Source organism: Camelus dromedarius, chromosome 6, assembly GCF_036321535.1.
Source record: "Camelus dromedarius isolate mCamDro1 chromosome 6, mCamDro1.pat, whole genome shotgun sequence".
Lineage (NCBI taxonomy): Eukaryota > Metazoa > Chordata > Mammalia > Artiodactyla > Camelidae > Camelus > Camelus dromedarius.
This window is the reverse complement of record NC_087441.1, coordinates 6,550,254-6,565,679: the sequence shown is the minus strand read 5'-3', so window position 1 is coordinate 6,565,679 and position 15,426 is coordinate 6,550,254. Positions and strand designations below refer to the sequence as shown.

Here is a 15,426-nt window from a genome sequence, read left to right as displayed (position 1 = left end):
GCTATTTGACTTTGTATATTACCATGCGTGTTACTCCAAAATCTAGGAAGATTTTTGGTTAGTTTATTAATAACTTTTTTTAAATTAGGAATGATCATGTAATTATTGTAAGGTTAGTGGCCAATGAAATATTGTTTGTCTTTGGATCTAACAATAATCATGCTATTTTTTCCTATAGGCACAAGAAACCCTGAAGAGACTGCCTTTTATATTCAGAATATTCAAAGCATGTAGAAACTAGGATATGTATAATAACGGCTGCCATTTATTGAGTCTTATTACTGCGCGCTACATGCAACAACCAAATGAAGTGGTGTCGCTATTTCTGTATTTTCCAGTAAGGAGAGTAGGTCAGTTGCCCCAAGTTACAGAAGCTATAGATTGTTGGGGGGATTCAAACCCAGGATTCAGGGGATACCAGCCTTTAAATTGTGTGAATGGTGTCCAAACCTGGCTGCACATCAGCATTACCCAGGGAGCTTTTAAAAATGCACATACCTGTGCCCTTCTTGGATACAAGGCAAATCAGAATCTCTCGAGGTAGGACATGAGCACTGCCATTTTTAATCTCCAACGTCCTTTTATGAAACCAGATGATCACCAGTGCAGTTGTGAGTCAGTCCACTGGAAACACTAAGTAGGCTACAGTCTCCCCTATCCCTGCCTTCAAGGTCAGTGTTTATTAACACAATTGTCACAATTAATTTTTTGATTTGCTCTAATTATCACTTGTCTGATTTCATTAGTAAAGTTACACAAAACTTTTTTAAAAAGCCACCCCAACTTGTTTATTTGTTTATTTATTTATGCCATATGGAGGGAGTTATTTTTTTTAATTGACGCATAGTTGATGTACAATATTGTTTGTTACAAGTGTGCAATATAGCGATTCACAATTTTTAAAGGTTCTACTTCATTTATAGTTATTATAAAATCTTGCCTTTATGCCCCATGTTGTGCACTATACCCTTGTGGCTTATTTTATACGGAATAGTTTATACCTCTTAATCCCCTCCTCCTATCGTGCCCCTCCCCCTTTTCCCTCTCCCCACTGGTAACCAATAGTTTGTTCTCTATATCTGTGAATCTGCTTCTTTTTTGTTCTATTCACTAGTTTGTTGTGTTTTTTAAATTCCACACATAAGTGATATCACACAGTATTTGTCTTTCTTTGGCTGATTTATTTCATTTAGCCTAATGCTTTCCAAGTTCATCCATGTTCCTGCAGATGGCAAAGTTTCATTCTTTTTTATGGCTGACTAGTATTCCATTGTGTGTGTGTATGTATATATATATATATATATATTCCTATTCTTCTTTATTCCTTCGTCTGTTGATGGGCACTGAGGTTGCTTCCATATCTTGGCAATTGTAAATAATGCTACTGTAAACATTGGGGTACGTGTATCTTTTCAAATTAGTGTTCATTTTTTTCAGATACATATCCATGTGTGTATTATATATATATAGCTTACATATATATTGTAGCTGTTTTTAGAATTTTGAGAAACCTCCATATAGTCTTCCATAGTGGCTGCACCAGTTTACGTTCCCACCAACATACATGAACTTTTTAATTGGATGAGTGGGAAGCTCATTTGCCTATAGGTCTTTTTTTTAAAGGAAGCATACTTACATGAGGGAAAATAGGAAGTTGTGTTGTATTGTTTTTGACTGCAGCGAGCCAGCTGAATCAAACCTGATGTAAGATGAAAGAGATCAAAGACAGAGCAGAACTCCTCAGCTCGCAGTGGAGAACTGGATCCTGTGACAGCGACAACAAAAAGACTGGTAGCTGGTCTTGAATACTCATATCTGGAGAATTGTCGGTCAAGTAACTGGGTCAAGGTAGCACATCCAGTAACTGGCAGAGCCAGAACGCGAAACCAGAACTCCCTGTAAAGCCATGCTCTTCAACATTATAGTATACTGCCTCCCGAAGTTACGTTTCATCCTACATAGCGCTGTAAATGTTTTTTGACTTAGTGGCTAGCACTTAAAAAAACAGAAGATTTCGCATGAAAATCTGGATTTTTGTTTTTCTTGAGACCCTGGGAGTTCTGTCCCCACGTGGCAGCACCAGGCGAGCTCGCTCCAGCTTCCCACGTGGCCCATCCCTTCTCACAGGCTTCCGGGCTCCCTGCCTGCTCGCTCACTCACAGCACCCGCCACGCCCCGTGGGTGATATGACCCCTAGTAGAGAATCACAGAGGCTAACTTTTGAAGCCTAACATAAAGACTGTTCTGATCTAGTCCTTCATTTTTCAAAGCAGTTTTCTTTCTTTTGTCTTATTTATTGAAGTATTTTTAAAGAAACAGAGTTGCTTTTTACCCTCTACCCCTTCTCGGTGCAATCATTTGGTTTGTATCTTCTAGGCATTTTTGTGCTTATATCTTTGTTATGTAGTGCAGGTAATTTGTTTTCCCCCCCAAAAAAAACCCGCATGATAATGCTGCCTTTCTTCCATGACTGGTGCCGCCACCCCTGATAGTCTTTACTTCTAATCTGTCCGTATTGGTGTGTGTAGCTCTGCCTCAATTCTGTGTAAAAACTACATGGTATTCCATTATATGAATGTGCCATGACTTATTTAACTCTTTCTCTTGTTTAAATTTCCACCCTCTGCCTCAGGCAACCATCAGTCTATTCTCTGTATCTATGAGCTATGAGTTCTTTTTTTGTTTTGGATTTCAGGCATATATAAGCGAGATCATACAGTATTTGTCTTTCTCTGTATGACTTATTTCACTTAGCATAATGTCCTTCACATCCATCTGTATTGTCACAAACAGCAAGATTTCCCTCTTTTTTTTAATGGCTGAACAATATTCTTGTATATATGTGTGTACATACCACATTTTCCTTACCCGTTCATCTATCATTGGGCACTTAGGTTGCTGTCACGTCTTGGATCTTCTAAATAATGCTGCAGTGAACATGGGGGTACACATGATTTTTCAAGTTAGTGCTTTAATTTCCTTCAGATGAATACCCAAGAGTGGGATTGTTGGATCATATAATAGTTCTATTTTTAATTTTTAGAGGAACTGCCACACTGTTTTCCATAGTGGCTGTACCAGTTTACATTCCCACCAGCAGTACGTAGGGTTCCTTTTTCTCCATGTTCTCATTAGCACTTGTTACTTCTTGGGGTTTTTTTTTTTTTTTTTTTTTTGAGAATAACCATTCTAACAGATGTAAGGTGATATGTCATTGTGGTTTTGATTTGCATTTCCCCGATGATTATAATCATTTCACTCTTAATGGAAACTTATAAACAACAAATATTCTTGTACATACCCCTTTGTGAACTTATTCTGTTGTTCTTGTAAGAATGGTTAATTGAAATGGAATTGCTAGGTTATAGGATATGCACATTTAAATCATTGCTAGAAACTACCAAACTGCTCTCCAAGGAGGCTGTACCTATGAGCACTTCCTCCAACAATATAGGAGAAGTCCCATTTTTCCTCATTTTTGCAACCATAATCAATAAAAACTATTAGTTTTAGCTTTCATTTCCCTCATTTTTAGTGATATTGAACTTGGTTATCATGTTTATTGCCTACTTACATTTGTTTTAATTTTCTTTTATTTATTTTGTTCGTTTTTTGTTTTTTTATTATTGATCTGTTGAAACTATTTATGTTTTATATATGATTCATTTTTCTATTATGGCTGTAAATATTTTCTTCCAAACTGTCTTTTAACTTATTTATGATGCTTTTCGCTAGAAAGAATTTAAAATTTTTTATGTAGTCATATCTACTTCTGTTTTATGATCACCTTATTTTATGTGTACTCTAATAATATAAAAAAAAAATCTCCCTTTTTTTTGGTTTTGTTTTTACATAGTTAAAAATTTTTGTTCTGGAAAATTTTAAACATATGCAAAACAGAATAATACTGTGAACCCCCTTGATTCTGTATTCCAGCAGCAAGGTTATCAGCTCATGGCTAGTACCTACCACCATTTGACACATTCCTCTATGATTTTGAAGAAAATCTCAGATATCATATTTTATCCTTAAATATTTCAGTATATTTCTCTCAAAGATGAGAGCTTGTTTCACAAATGTACCAAAATACCATTTTCACACCTAAAAAAATAGCAGAAACTCCTTGATACCAGATTTCAGGCTCATGTTAATATTTCTGTTGTGCATAATTGTCATGATTTTCTTTAAAAAATATTTTTCAGTTTAAATCAGTTTGCAGACAGTGACTACACATGGTAATTGTTCATTATATTTCTCATCTTTTTTAATCTGTAGGTCCTCCTCCCTTTATTTGCCATATATTTTTTTAGGAAATGGGTCCTTTATCCTGTAGAGCCTACCTAAGTCTGAATTCTGGTGGTTTTACCTCCAATTGATCTTTTACAGTGTTTCTTTTTTCTCTGTATTCTCTGAATTGACTGTATGATCTAGTGTTCTGATCAGATTCAGGATCGTGATTGATTTGTTGATTTGATTTTGTTAACACTGCTTCATTAGGACACATGTAGCGTCTAACTGTCTCTGAGACGTTAGTAGTGGTTAACAGTCATTACCTAATCTCTTAATTCATTAAGGATTGAAAAGTGATGATAGTCTGATTCTCTCATTTCTTCTTTGTTAGCAGCTTCATTAATTAGATTTTGCTCTAAAGAGAAACTTTCCTTATCCATTATTTGGTTATCAGTGGAATAACTGAACAGAAATAGCAGGATAAATATACTTGATTCTTTCCCTTTTATTTACCATTTTTCAAAATAATGAGTTGGTTTATTGGTGACCAATTAATGTTTTTTTATTAATAGGATTTGAACTTAAGTATATTTTTTATGACTTTGAGCTCATGAATTGAAACATATTTTACATGTTTCAATTCATTGAAGTCATTATTGTAATTCATTGAAGTAATCATAGTAATTGATGTTCACATTGACCCATCTTTGGACAATGATAATGTATTCAATTGGCTTAAGTCTTTTTTCCACAACCCTAGTGAATAGTCTTTGATATCTGATGTAACAAGCTATTTTAGGCTTGTATTGTACATTTACTCCAGATCGGGAATCTGATGTATCTTCAAGGAATCTTCATTCCTTTTATTGGGAAGTGGTATTTCAGGACCACAGTCTGGGCACCAGCTTTGCTATTGGAACTGAAATGGTCGGTCCTTGCTTTAGTTCTCTTCAGTAGACAGAAGAACACAAACACACACACAGTATAGCATAAGTTTGTACTGATACTAACAATTCAAATTCAGGATTTCAGATTTTTATTTAATCTCTTCTGACTTTGTTTTACACTGAAAATCTCAAATTTTCAATGATACCAGGAATGATAGCATTAGAGTATCAGATACTGACTGTATTCAAAGTACACACATAGTAATCTCAGAATAAAACCACCGACAGTGTGATTACTCAAAAACAGTTTCAGGTTTTTTCCCCGTCCTTAAGATGGTACAACCCTTTAGGGATAGAACATCAAATTACAGTGTTTTAAAGACACTTGAATAATTCTTCTTGTGGTTATGCCACTGACTAGACACACAATTAGATTCTTTCATTTTTTTGTTGCTGTATGTTTAAAAATAACAGCTTTGTGAGATAATTCATATAGCATGAAATTCATGATTTTAAAGTGTTCAATTCAGTAGTTTTTATAGTATATTCAGAGTTGGGCAGCCATTACCACTATCTAATTTTAGAAAATTTTAGAAAATTTCCACCCCTAAAATAGGTCCTGTACCCTTTAGCTCACCTCCACAGTCCCTCTGTCGGCCACCTTCAGCGCTAAGCACCTGCTTATCTAATTTTTGTTTTTTCATATTTGCTTGTTCTGGACATTTCATATAATATGTGATCTTTTGTGACTGGCTTCTCTCATTTAGTGTAATGTCTTCAAGATTCATCCTGATTGTAGTATGTATTAGTGCTTCCCTCCTTGCTATGGCTCAATAATTGTCCATTGTAAGGATATACCACATTTTGTTTCTCCATTCATAGAATTTTTAAATTTGATTTTTATTTTTAGGTGTTGCTTTTTAAACTTAATTTTTGCAGAAATTATGTAAAATACTTGTTTTAAAGAGAAAAATCTATGGAATAATATCTTTTTTAAATTATTTTTTCAATTGAAATACAGTCAGTTACAGTGTGTCAGTTTCTGGTATACAGCACAGTGTCCCAGTCATGCATATGTATACATATATTTGTTTTCCTATTCTTTATCATTAAAGGTTATTACAAGATCTTGAATATCGTTCCCTGTGCTGTACAGAAGACACTTGTTTCTTTTTTCATGTATTTTTATATATAGTGGCTGACATTTACAAATCTCAAACTCCCAAATTTATCCCTTCCCACCCCCTTTCCCTGGTAACCATAAGATTGTTTAACTATGTTTGTCAGTCCGTTTCTGTTTTGTAGATGAATTCATTAGTGTCCTCTTTTTTCTTTTTTTTTTTCAGATGGAGTAATATATTTTTAAAGAAGCTTGGTTTCTCTAATAGGGATAGTTAAGCCTTAAAAGTTGTTTTATTCTAACATGTTTTTAATACAAAGCTTGTGTATGCAATTTTCTTTACTTATTTACTTTTAACGTATGACAGGCTTATTTTCACCGCTTAAGGTTATCATTATATAATTATATTTCTATAATACACTTAGTGTCCCCGCTTCCCATTTGTTAGTTGTTATTTGTTGGTTCCCAGCTGTGAGCTGTATTGGAATTATCCTTTTTTTTTTTTTTTAAACCCAGGTTCTCATTTGAAGTAATTTTCTTTTACTTCCAATGAAATGCTAAGACATTTTATGTGTCCTCCCCTTCCTCTCGGATTCGGAGAGTTATGGTGTACCTGCGTTGTTGATCATAGAGCCATGATTGATAGTGCTTTCTCCCTTACGGTTATTATCTGATCCAGTCTTAGTTCAACAGTGGTGTGTGTGGGTGGGTGGATGGATGGATGGATGGGTAGAGAGACAGAGATTTAGATTTAAGTACATAGTTTGTGACTTTGTTTTAATGCTCGCTTAGATTTCATATCAGTCTTCTGGGTCGTTTTGGTTGGTAATGGTGGTTCCCTAGTGGATCCCTTAGTAAGGGCTTGTGAAAACTGTTTCATGAGTTCTTAGATTTTCCTGACAGTTTACAGCATTTATACTTGAAAGACTGTTCGGCTGGCCATAGAATATATTGCTTGTATTTTCTTTCCCTGAATAAATTTAGTGTATGTTACCCATTATCTTTTGCCATAAATCACTGAGATTGCAAAGCCTGATGACAGTGTGCTTTTTTTGACTTCACGCCATTGACTTCATGCCAGAATCTGTGCTGTAGCCACTCCCAGTGTCATGAAGTCCTCAAATAGAAGCCGTGAGCTCTCTATTGAGTATTCATTGGTGATTTGGAATTTGTCCCTTTAGCCCCATCAGATACTGTGTTAATCCCCTCTGATGCCCCTGCACAGGTGCTGCAGGCAGGGGCCTGGGGTACTGCTTGGGTGTGGGGTGTGGGTGTGGGGTATGACGTGTGTCTGAGGACCATCTGTTCTTCCCCACATCTTCTGTTCTGGAGTTCATGAAGGGACCTTTCACCTAGTTTACTGTAAGTGTGTCTCATGAAGTTTTGATTTTGTCGTCTTAGTTGTTCTCTTTTTTTATGGGGGACTAAGGGAAGCTGAAGTCCTGCTGCTACTACTGTCTTTTCAGAATTCTTTTGATTATGTTGACCTGTATTAAATTGCCACTATTTGATCATTTTTGCCTGACTCAATTGGCAATTTTATATGGTTTACACTGATATATAGCTCTATGTTTAGGTTTTAATACATTTGGAATCTCTTTTTTCCAAATATATAGCTTCAACATATATATTTGTATTTACATTAATACATGCAGTCAGCCCTCCATATCCACAGGCTCCTCATCTGTGGTTTCAGCGAACCACAGATCACACTGACATCCGTGGATGCAGAGCCCGCAGACACAGGGGGCTGAGTGCACTGTGACGTTTTATATGAGGGACTTGAGCTTCCGTGGGTTTTGGTCTCTGCTGGGGATCCTGGAGCCAATCCCCCATGGACACTAAGGGCCACTTTACGTTAGTTTCTCATAATCAGCAAAAATTTCTAAAATAGCCACATAATTTAAAAAATGATCAGTTGTGATAATGTTGATGTGTACATGTATAGGGTAAGATAAGGGAGTAATTATTTTTTATTTAATTCCCTGAAACTCATTGGATTATTTGTTATTTTCCAACTACTTAAAGTGCCTACTTTTTTATATACTAAGTTATAGATAATTGGACCTGTTTCTCTGGTCTGTTGCTTTATTACCGTGCCAGTGCTTTTCTGTTTTAAATAAAGTAGGTTTATTCATAAGGTTTGGCATCATGTAGGGCAATTCTTTCTTTTCAGATGCTTCTGGGCTCATTTTTACATTATTTCCTTCCACATGAACTTTATTTAATGCTTTTGTTGATCCACACAAAATGCCGTTGTGATTGTAATTACACTGCATTTTTATTAATGTCCCTTCATTTTTGAGTCTTCTCAGTTTGTCTCTATTGATCAGGGATTTTTTTTTAACACTTTTTTATTGAGTTATAGTCATTTTACAATGTTGTGTCAAATTCCTGTGTAGAGCACAATTTTTCAGTTATACATGAACATACATATATTCATTGTCACATTTTTTTCGCTGTGAGCTACCCCACCCTTGGCAACACAAGTTTGTATTCTATATCTATGAGTTCTGTTTTGTATTTTTTTTTTTTTTTTGATTCCACATATGAGTGATCCCATATGGTATTCTTCTTTCTCTTTCTGGCTTACTTCACTTAGAATGACATTCTCCAGTAATATCCATGTTGCTGCAAATGGCCTTATGTTGTTGGTTTTTAAGGTTGAATAGTATTCCATTGTATAAATATACCACATCTTCTTTATCCAGTCATCTGTTGATGGACATTTAGGCCATTTCCATGTCTTGGCTATTGTAAATAGTGCTGCTATGAACATCGGGGTGCAGATGTCATTTTGAAGTAGGGTTCCTTCTGGATATATGCCCAGGAGCGGGATTCCTGGGTCATATGGTAAGTCTATTCCTAGTCTTTTGAGGAATCTCCATACTGTTCTCCACAGTGGCTGCACCAAACTACATTCCCACCAGCAGTGAAGGAGGGCTCCCTTTTCTTCACAGCCTCACCAGCATTTGTCATCTGGATTTTTGAATGATGGCCATTCTGACTGGTGTGAGGTGATACCTCATCGTAGTTTTGATTTGCGTTTCTCTGATAATTAGTGATATTGAGCATTTTTTCATGTGCGTATTGATCATTTTTATTTCTTCCTTGGAGAATTGCTTGTTTAGGTTTTCTGCCCATTTTTGGATTGGGTTGTTTTTTTTCTTATTAAGTCATATGAGCTGCTTATATATTCTGGAGATAATTGATCAGGGATTTTATACCAAATTTAATACTATATTTCTTACTGGAATAAAATAATACAGATATGTCATTCTTATACCTAATTGCCCCTTTCTCCTCGCCCTGTGTTTTATTAAAGTAATTGGGAATTTAAGATCCAGAGTTTTTTCCTTACAAGATGCTTTTCTATTTTGTTCAATTTCAAATAGTCCTTGCTTGAATTATAGTCTTTAACCAAGTTATCATCATGGAGTTGTACCTGCCTGTGTAAGTCCTGCCAGATTCACAGCTTCTCATTTCCTTGGGCGTTTTTCTTTTCCAGTCTTGAGATCTTTATTCTGATCCAATTTTCAGTTCACTAGACTGCTGTACTTCCTCAGGTAGCTTTGTAGAGAGGGTAAATGAACTGGATTTTGAGTTCTTCCCTTTTCAGGGAGGATTTTTCCTTCTTCATGTGTTAGTGGTATCTTGACTGCGCAGAAAGCTCTCCTCTGCCCCTTCCTTCTGTTCCCTCTGGAACTCCTCTATTATTCTTATGTGGGAGCTCCTCCATCAGATTTCTGTGTCTCTCTCTCTCTCTTTTTTGTTGTTGAAATATGGTCAGTTTACGATGTTGTATCAATGTCATGTCTCTTACTTTTCACTCAAAATTTCTATTCCTTTTTCTTTTGCCTTGGGTTTTAGTGGTATTTCTGCAGTTAATTTCTAAATTATTCAGATTTTGACAGCATTCTTTCAATTTTCCCTGCCTTTATGGAGTTTATTTCAGCCATCTTGATTTGTTTATTTTTTCCCAGCGGACTTTAATGAGATCTTGCATGAGAGTATTTTTATCGTTCTCTCCTGTGTCCTACATTAAATCAGCATCAGCTTTTCTGATTCTTCACCTTGGTCTCCTTAGTTAACACTGCTGTTTCCTCTTGAGTGCTCAGAATTTCTTAATGTCTATTCCTCTTTGTCTGAACGGGGATCCACATACCAGGCAACTCCAGCAGGAATGGTCTCCTCGGCAGCTGTGTGGGTCCTGCTGCTGGGGCTCCAGGCAGGGTCGAATTGCAGTGTTGACGGGGAGGGATTGTCCCTTCCCCAGTGAGCCTGTAGCACATGGGTCAGCAGGCTGGGACTGTAGGGGGTGCCAGAAGAATTCTTTAGAATTTTATCCTGGAAAGTTGGCTGCGTTTTGTAGGCTCTAAATAAACATTTTCTCTGATGTCATTCTCCAGACCAGAAGAAACAAGCACTTATATTGCCTAAAGCTTTAAACAGGACATGGCTTAACCCTGACTGCATGTATCACAAGTAATCGTTTTTAAAATTGTGCAGCTATTTTAGAATTTCTTGCCTGTTGTGGGAAACTGAAGTATGAATTAATTTAAATGCAAAAATGTGTGTCGAACATTAAAGAATGTGAGTGGGGGAGACCAGTTAAGCATTGGCTAAATGACAGGGAGCACAGATAGAAATGACATTTGGAGGCAGAATAACTGTAATTGGTGATTTAAGTTGAAGAGAAGTTGAGATTTTCAAATTTTGCAGATGTAATTTTAAGTGACTTTTTTTCCCCTTTGGTTAGTGAAGGTACTGGGGATTGAACCCAGAACCTTGTGCAGGCTAAGCATGCATTTTACCACTGAGCTATGCCCCACCCCCTGAGATTTTCAAATTTTGATGGCTTCAGTTTTCCCAATAAAACAGGAAGAAGGCAGGATCAGGGTGGTGTTGCCGGAGGTGCAACACTGGAAAAGTGCCAAGCTTCTGTCTTATGGGGAAAATGTAAGGAATTGATGGGGATATATATATGGGACAGTCGGAATCCCAGGAAATATCAGAGAACAGATATTTGAGTGAGACCAGCCAGGTTAATTTTGTGAATTTTTTTCTTTCAGCCTCATTTGGTATATAGCTCAGGAGAACAAATGGACAAAAGAATTGGTCAAACCTACTAATTTTTATGTTTACACAAATAGCTACCTGGTTTTGTTCTTTTCTCAAATTTAATAATTCTCTGGTTTTCTCAGTCTAGAGATATTTGTGGATAATACTGTATAAAAGTTTAAAGCTAAGTGCTCTGATAATTTTAAGTATGATAAATGTATGATGAAAAAGATGAGCTTGATTCTTTATATTTTTTGATAAAAATATTATAATTTCATTTTAGTTCTTGTTATGGTTTTCTAGTACTTTTAAAACTTGGGATCTATCAAAAATGTTGAATTATTCTAAAGATAATTTTTACTGTAAAATTATGATTTGTATGGGTTTGTTAGCAAGTTATAGAGAATAATAGTTTATAACTACAACTTGAGGATGTTCTCCTGTTTGCTCTTTTAACCTCTGTTGAATTTTTGTTACAGTTTTCTGAATTTCCGGATCCCATGTGGGGTTCAGATTATGTGCAGTTGTCCAGGACGCCCCCTTCCTCGGAGCAGAAATGCAGCACTGTGTCTTGGGATGAACTAAAGTCCATGGATTTACCCTCCTTCAAACCTGCCTTCTTAGTCCTCTGTCGAGTCCTTCTGAACGTCATACACGAATGTCTCAAGTTAAGATTGGAACAGAGACCTGCTGGAGAACCATCGCTCTTGAGTATTAAGCAGGTTTGTTTCAAAGAGTGTATAAAAATATTGAGCATTATTGTATGTTTCTATAGGCTCATAATTTTTATTTTTAGAGGAGTTTCCCCCTAATTGTTGCCAATAGTGAGAAACGAGTGAATGTTCGGGTTTTAAGCTGCTCCTCTTCGGGTAATTTAAGATGTTCTCTTTACATGCAGTCTTCAGAGGTAAGACTGGCTCAGCCTAACTGTCTTCCACTTCCTTGTTCTAAAAGGACACGAGAGTAGGTGCGGATATGACTCTCCTGTTATCACCCGTCTGTGAAGACTGGGGACTTAAAATTCAATCGTAAGAGAGAGTTTCAGTTCCTTAAATTTCTTCTTTTGTCTTTTTTTAATCAGATAAATGTCTTTAGAGTGTGCAGGGTGGAGGTGTTGGGACATTCTGTTTGCTTAAGCAGCTGCTGGTTTAGACAGTGATGACCACCGTGAATTGCAAGTTGTTGAGGGGGAGGGATGATAAACTGGTGAGACAAGGTGGAGTTTACTTTGTACTAATGGGGCTATTGTGGCGCTTAAACAGTAATTTATGTTAAAACATTCTGAAAAGTAAAAAACAAATACTTAGATTAATGTAGCATTGCTAGAATAAAAATTAAATAGAAATTTTGACTTTGATGCGTTTGGACTGAGTTGTTAGCACCTAAGTGACATCTTTAACATAGAAATTTGTGTCTGTGTGACTTGAAGAAAGCACTTTTTAATAGATTTAACTCTAGCCAGTGCTCTCTTACTGTGGGTAATTGTTTTTAAAATGTAAATATTCTGTAACCTCAACTGAGTAACAATAAATTAGTGAAAATAAAGGTATTTAATGTTACTTCTTTTTGTAAAAGTGATTCATGTTTATTTTAGAAAGTTAGAAAAATACAGAAAATTATATACAAAAATGAAAGTTACCCTGTTACTCTGCCATTCAGAGACGACCACTATAACATTTTGGTGTATTTCTATCCATTTGTCTTTTCTGTGTGTGCATATTTCATACACATATAAGTTAAAAAAATAAAGGAAAGAAAAGAATATATGAGTCTTCACCTTAAGTATTTTTCAAAAACAAGACTTCAAATGGCTACGATAATGCTCTGCTGTATAAGTGTATCATAACTTACTTAATCCCCCATTGTTTGGAATAACATCGTGATAAATATATTTGCATGTAAGTTTTAGTCTGCATCTCTGACTTTTGCTTGAGTATAAAACATAAAAATTAACTAGTGAGTCACGTATTTGTGATTCTAGGAAGTTTGTACCAGTTTCTTTCCCAGTAGCGGCACTGTGATTCCTTTTGTGTTTTGATTAATACGTATTAAAACGAATGTAACTGTGATCTTGCACCACAGTCCCTGTGGAGTAGAGAGTGTCTGTCCCAGTCTGTTGTTAATGAGAGGCTTTCCAGGTCCTGGCATTTCACCTTCCCTCCCTCTCACAAAACCTGCTGGGCCTACACGTTTAGCTTTTACTCATCCTTTTGTTTTATTGCATTTTCCCTCCTTGATTCCCATTTAATTTCATCAGATTAATCTTAAGTTTGTTTGTTTTTGTGATTATTGGAGTTTTTTGATGGTAAAAGCCACAAATCACAGTGGGTAAACTATACTCTGGCTGTCATGCTCTGTGGTGTGTAAGTGTATTTGAATCTTTGTTGTGTTTTGGTTGAAAATGACCAGTTTCACAAGGAAATTTCTCTCTCGTATCCCTTGTCTTATAATGTAAACTAGTAGAATAGATCTTTTTCTGTGGAATTTATTTTCTCTGAAAGTTTATTTGTAGGAGAATATATTTTAGAAGATCAGCTTTCTAGCTATATGGTATTTTCTATGTATATTCATGGCTACAATATTAAATACTTTCATTTTCACTTATTTGTTGTTATTCACTTGAAATTACTAAGATATTTATGTAAAATGAACTGATAAAGAATCTGGAAAGTATTTTCGGTTTTTCAGAGGCAGGGTTCCCCTTTCCTGAGTGTTCTGGGGATTTCAGTGGGAGGGGTGTGAAAACCGGTCAGTGATCTGCTCAGAGTGTGTGAAATGACGGAGCTTGTGCCCGTTGCCCGCAGCTGGTGAGGGAGTGCAAGGAGGTGCTGAAGGGCGGCCTTCTGATGAAGCAGTACTACCAGTTCATGCTGCACGAGGTCCTGGACGACCTGGAGAAGACCGACTGCAACATCGACGCCTTCGAGGAGGACCTGCACAAGATGCTGATGGTCAGGACAGTGCGGAGGGGTGTCCTTCTCACGTCTGTCTGTCTGTGTGTCTGTCTGTGTGAAGGAGGGGGTCATGTTTTTATGTTTGTTTTAGATTAACTTTGTTTCTCCTAAATCCACATTTTAAAAAATCTTCAGTGGTTTTTAAGTTAGAATTTTTGACAGAGCTTAACCTAGTTCATTGTTTAATAGTAGGATCTCATAGCAGAATGGCCTAGAGGTAGAATCCTAGTCTGGTCCTGTTTTATTGAGCCATCTGTCATCAGCCCTTCTGTCACACCTGCTGGGCGTGCGCTGGGCGTCAGTAGTGAGCGCTGAGGACTCGGTCCGGGGAGAGCTGGGCATAGTGGACGCCGCCACCTGAGTGGTGGGTGCTGAGATGCACAAAGGCTTGAGATGGGACAGCTGGCTGCCTGGAGACATCCAGGAGCTCCTTACGTGACGAAGCCAAATCGTAAAGATGACTCGAGGACGCTGCAGAACCTGGGTCCGCATCTGAGAATTGGAAACACTGTGATTTGGCAGGAGCAGACTTATTGTTATTCCTTCCCGCAAAGAGCTCCCCAGTCATTTCAGACACATTGTGCTTACCTGTGCTTTTTTAACCTGTCCTTTTGCTCTCGTTATTCCTTCTGGCTCCAGATGTCGCCTTTCCTCCTTAGCTGCCCATTTAAGATTTACTTTCAAGTTTTTCCAGACAGTTTTCACTTTTAATGTGCGTTTCTTGATACCTCCTCTGAACTCTTAGAGTGGTTCTAATGATAACTGCATCATTTAATACTTAGTGATAGACCACATCTCTCTTCTCAGGTTTCCCTAATTAGGCTGAAAGCGGCACAGGCCAGGGGCTCTTATGGAAGTTCCTTTGTCTTCCGTAATGTCTGGTGGAGTGTTAGTCCATAGTACGTACGTGTTAGGTTCACCAGAGTGTACACACGGATCGTACGTAATGTGGCCAGTTTGCGAAAGACAGCAAGCCTGTAGGAGCGTTGTTTTGTCAGTGCTTCCACCCGCACCTGACGCTCGCTGTGCCCTGCTGGGGTTGACTGCAGCCCCTCCAGACACCACCTCACTTTCTAGGCCGGAAGGAAAGAGGAGGGCACGGGGGAAGCAGCGAAAGCTCCCCTGAAAGTCCCACCCAACAGATTCCCCCCACATCTCACTGACCAGATCTGTC

At 37.2% G+C, this 15,426-nt stretch overlaps 1 protein-coding gene across 5 annotated transcripts in view; it reads left to right on the top strand.

Annotated features, from left to right (window-relative positions):
• The window catches only part of MAP3K4 (mitogen-activated protein kinase kinase kinase 4), a 103,522-nt gene that overhangs the window by 49,113 nt on the left and 38,983 nt on the right, over positions 1-15,426 (top strand). For all 5 annotated transcript variants that reach the window (XM_031456649.2, XM_064486500.1, XM_064486499.1 and 2 more), the window contains exons 4-5: positions 11,778-12,020; positions 14,103-14,249. In XM_031456649.2, the coding sequence (XP_031312509.2) occupies positions 11,778-12,020; positions 14,103-14,249 (390 nt within the window). The remainder of the gene's footprint in view (positions 1-11,777; positions 12,021-14,102; positions 14,250-15,426) is intronic.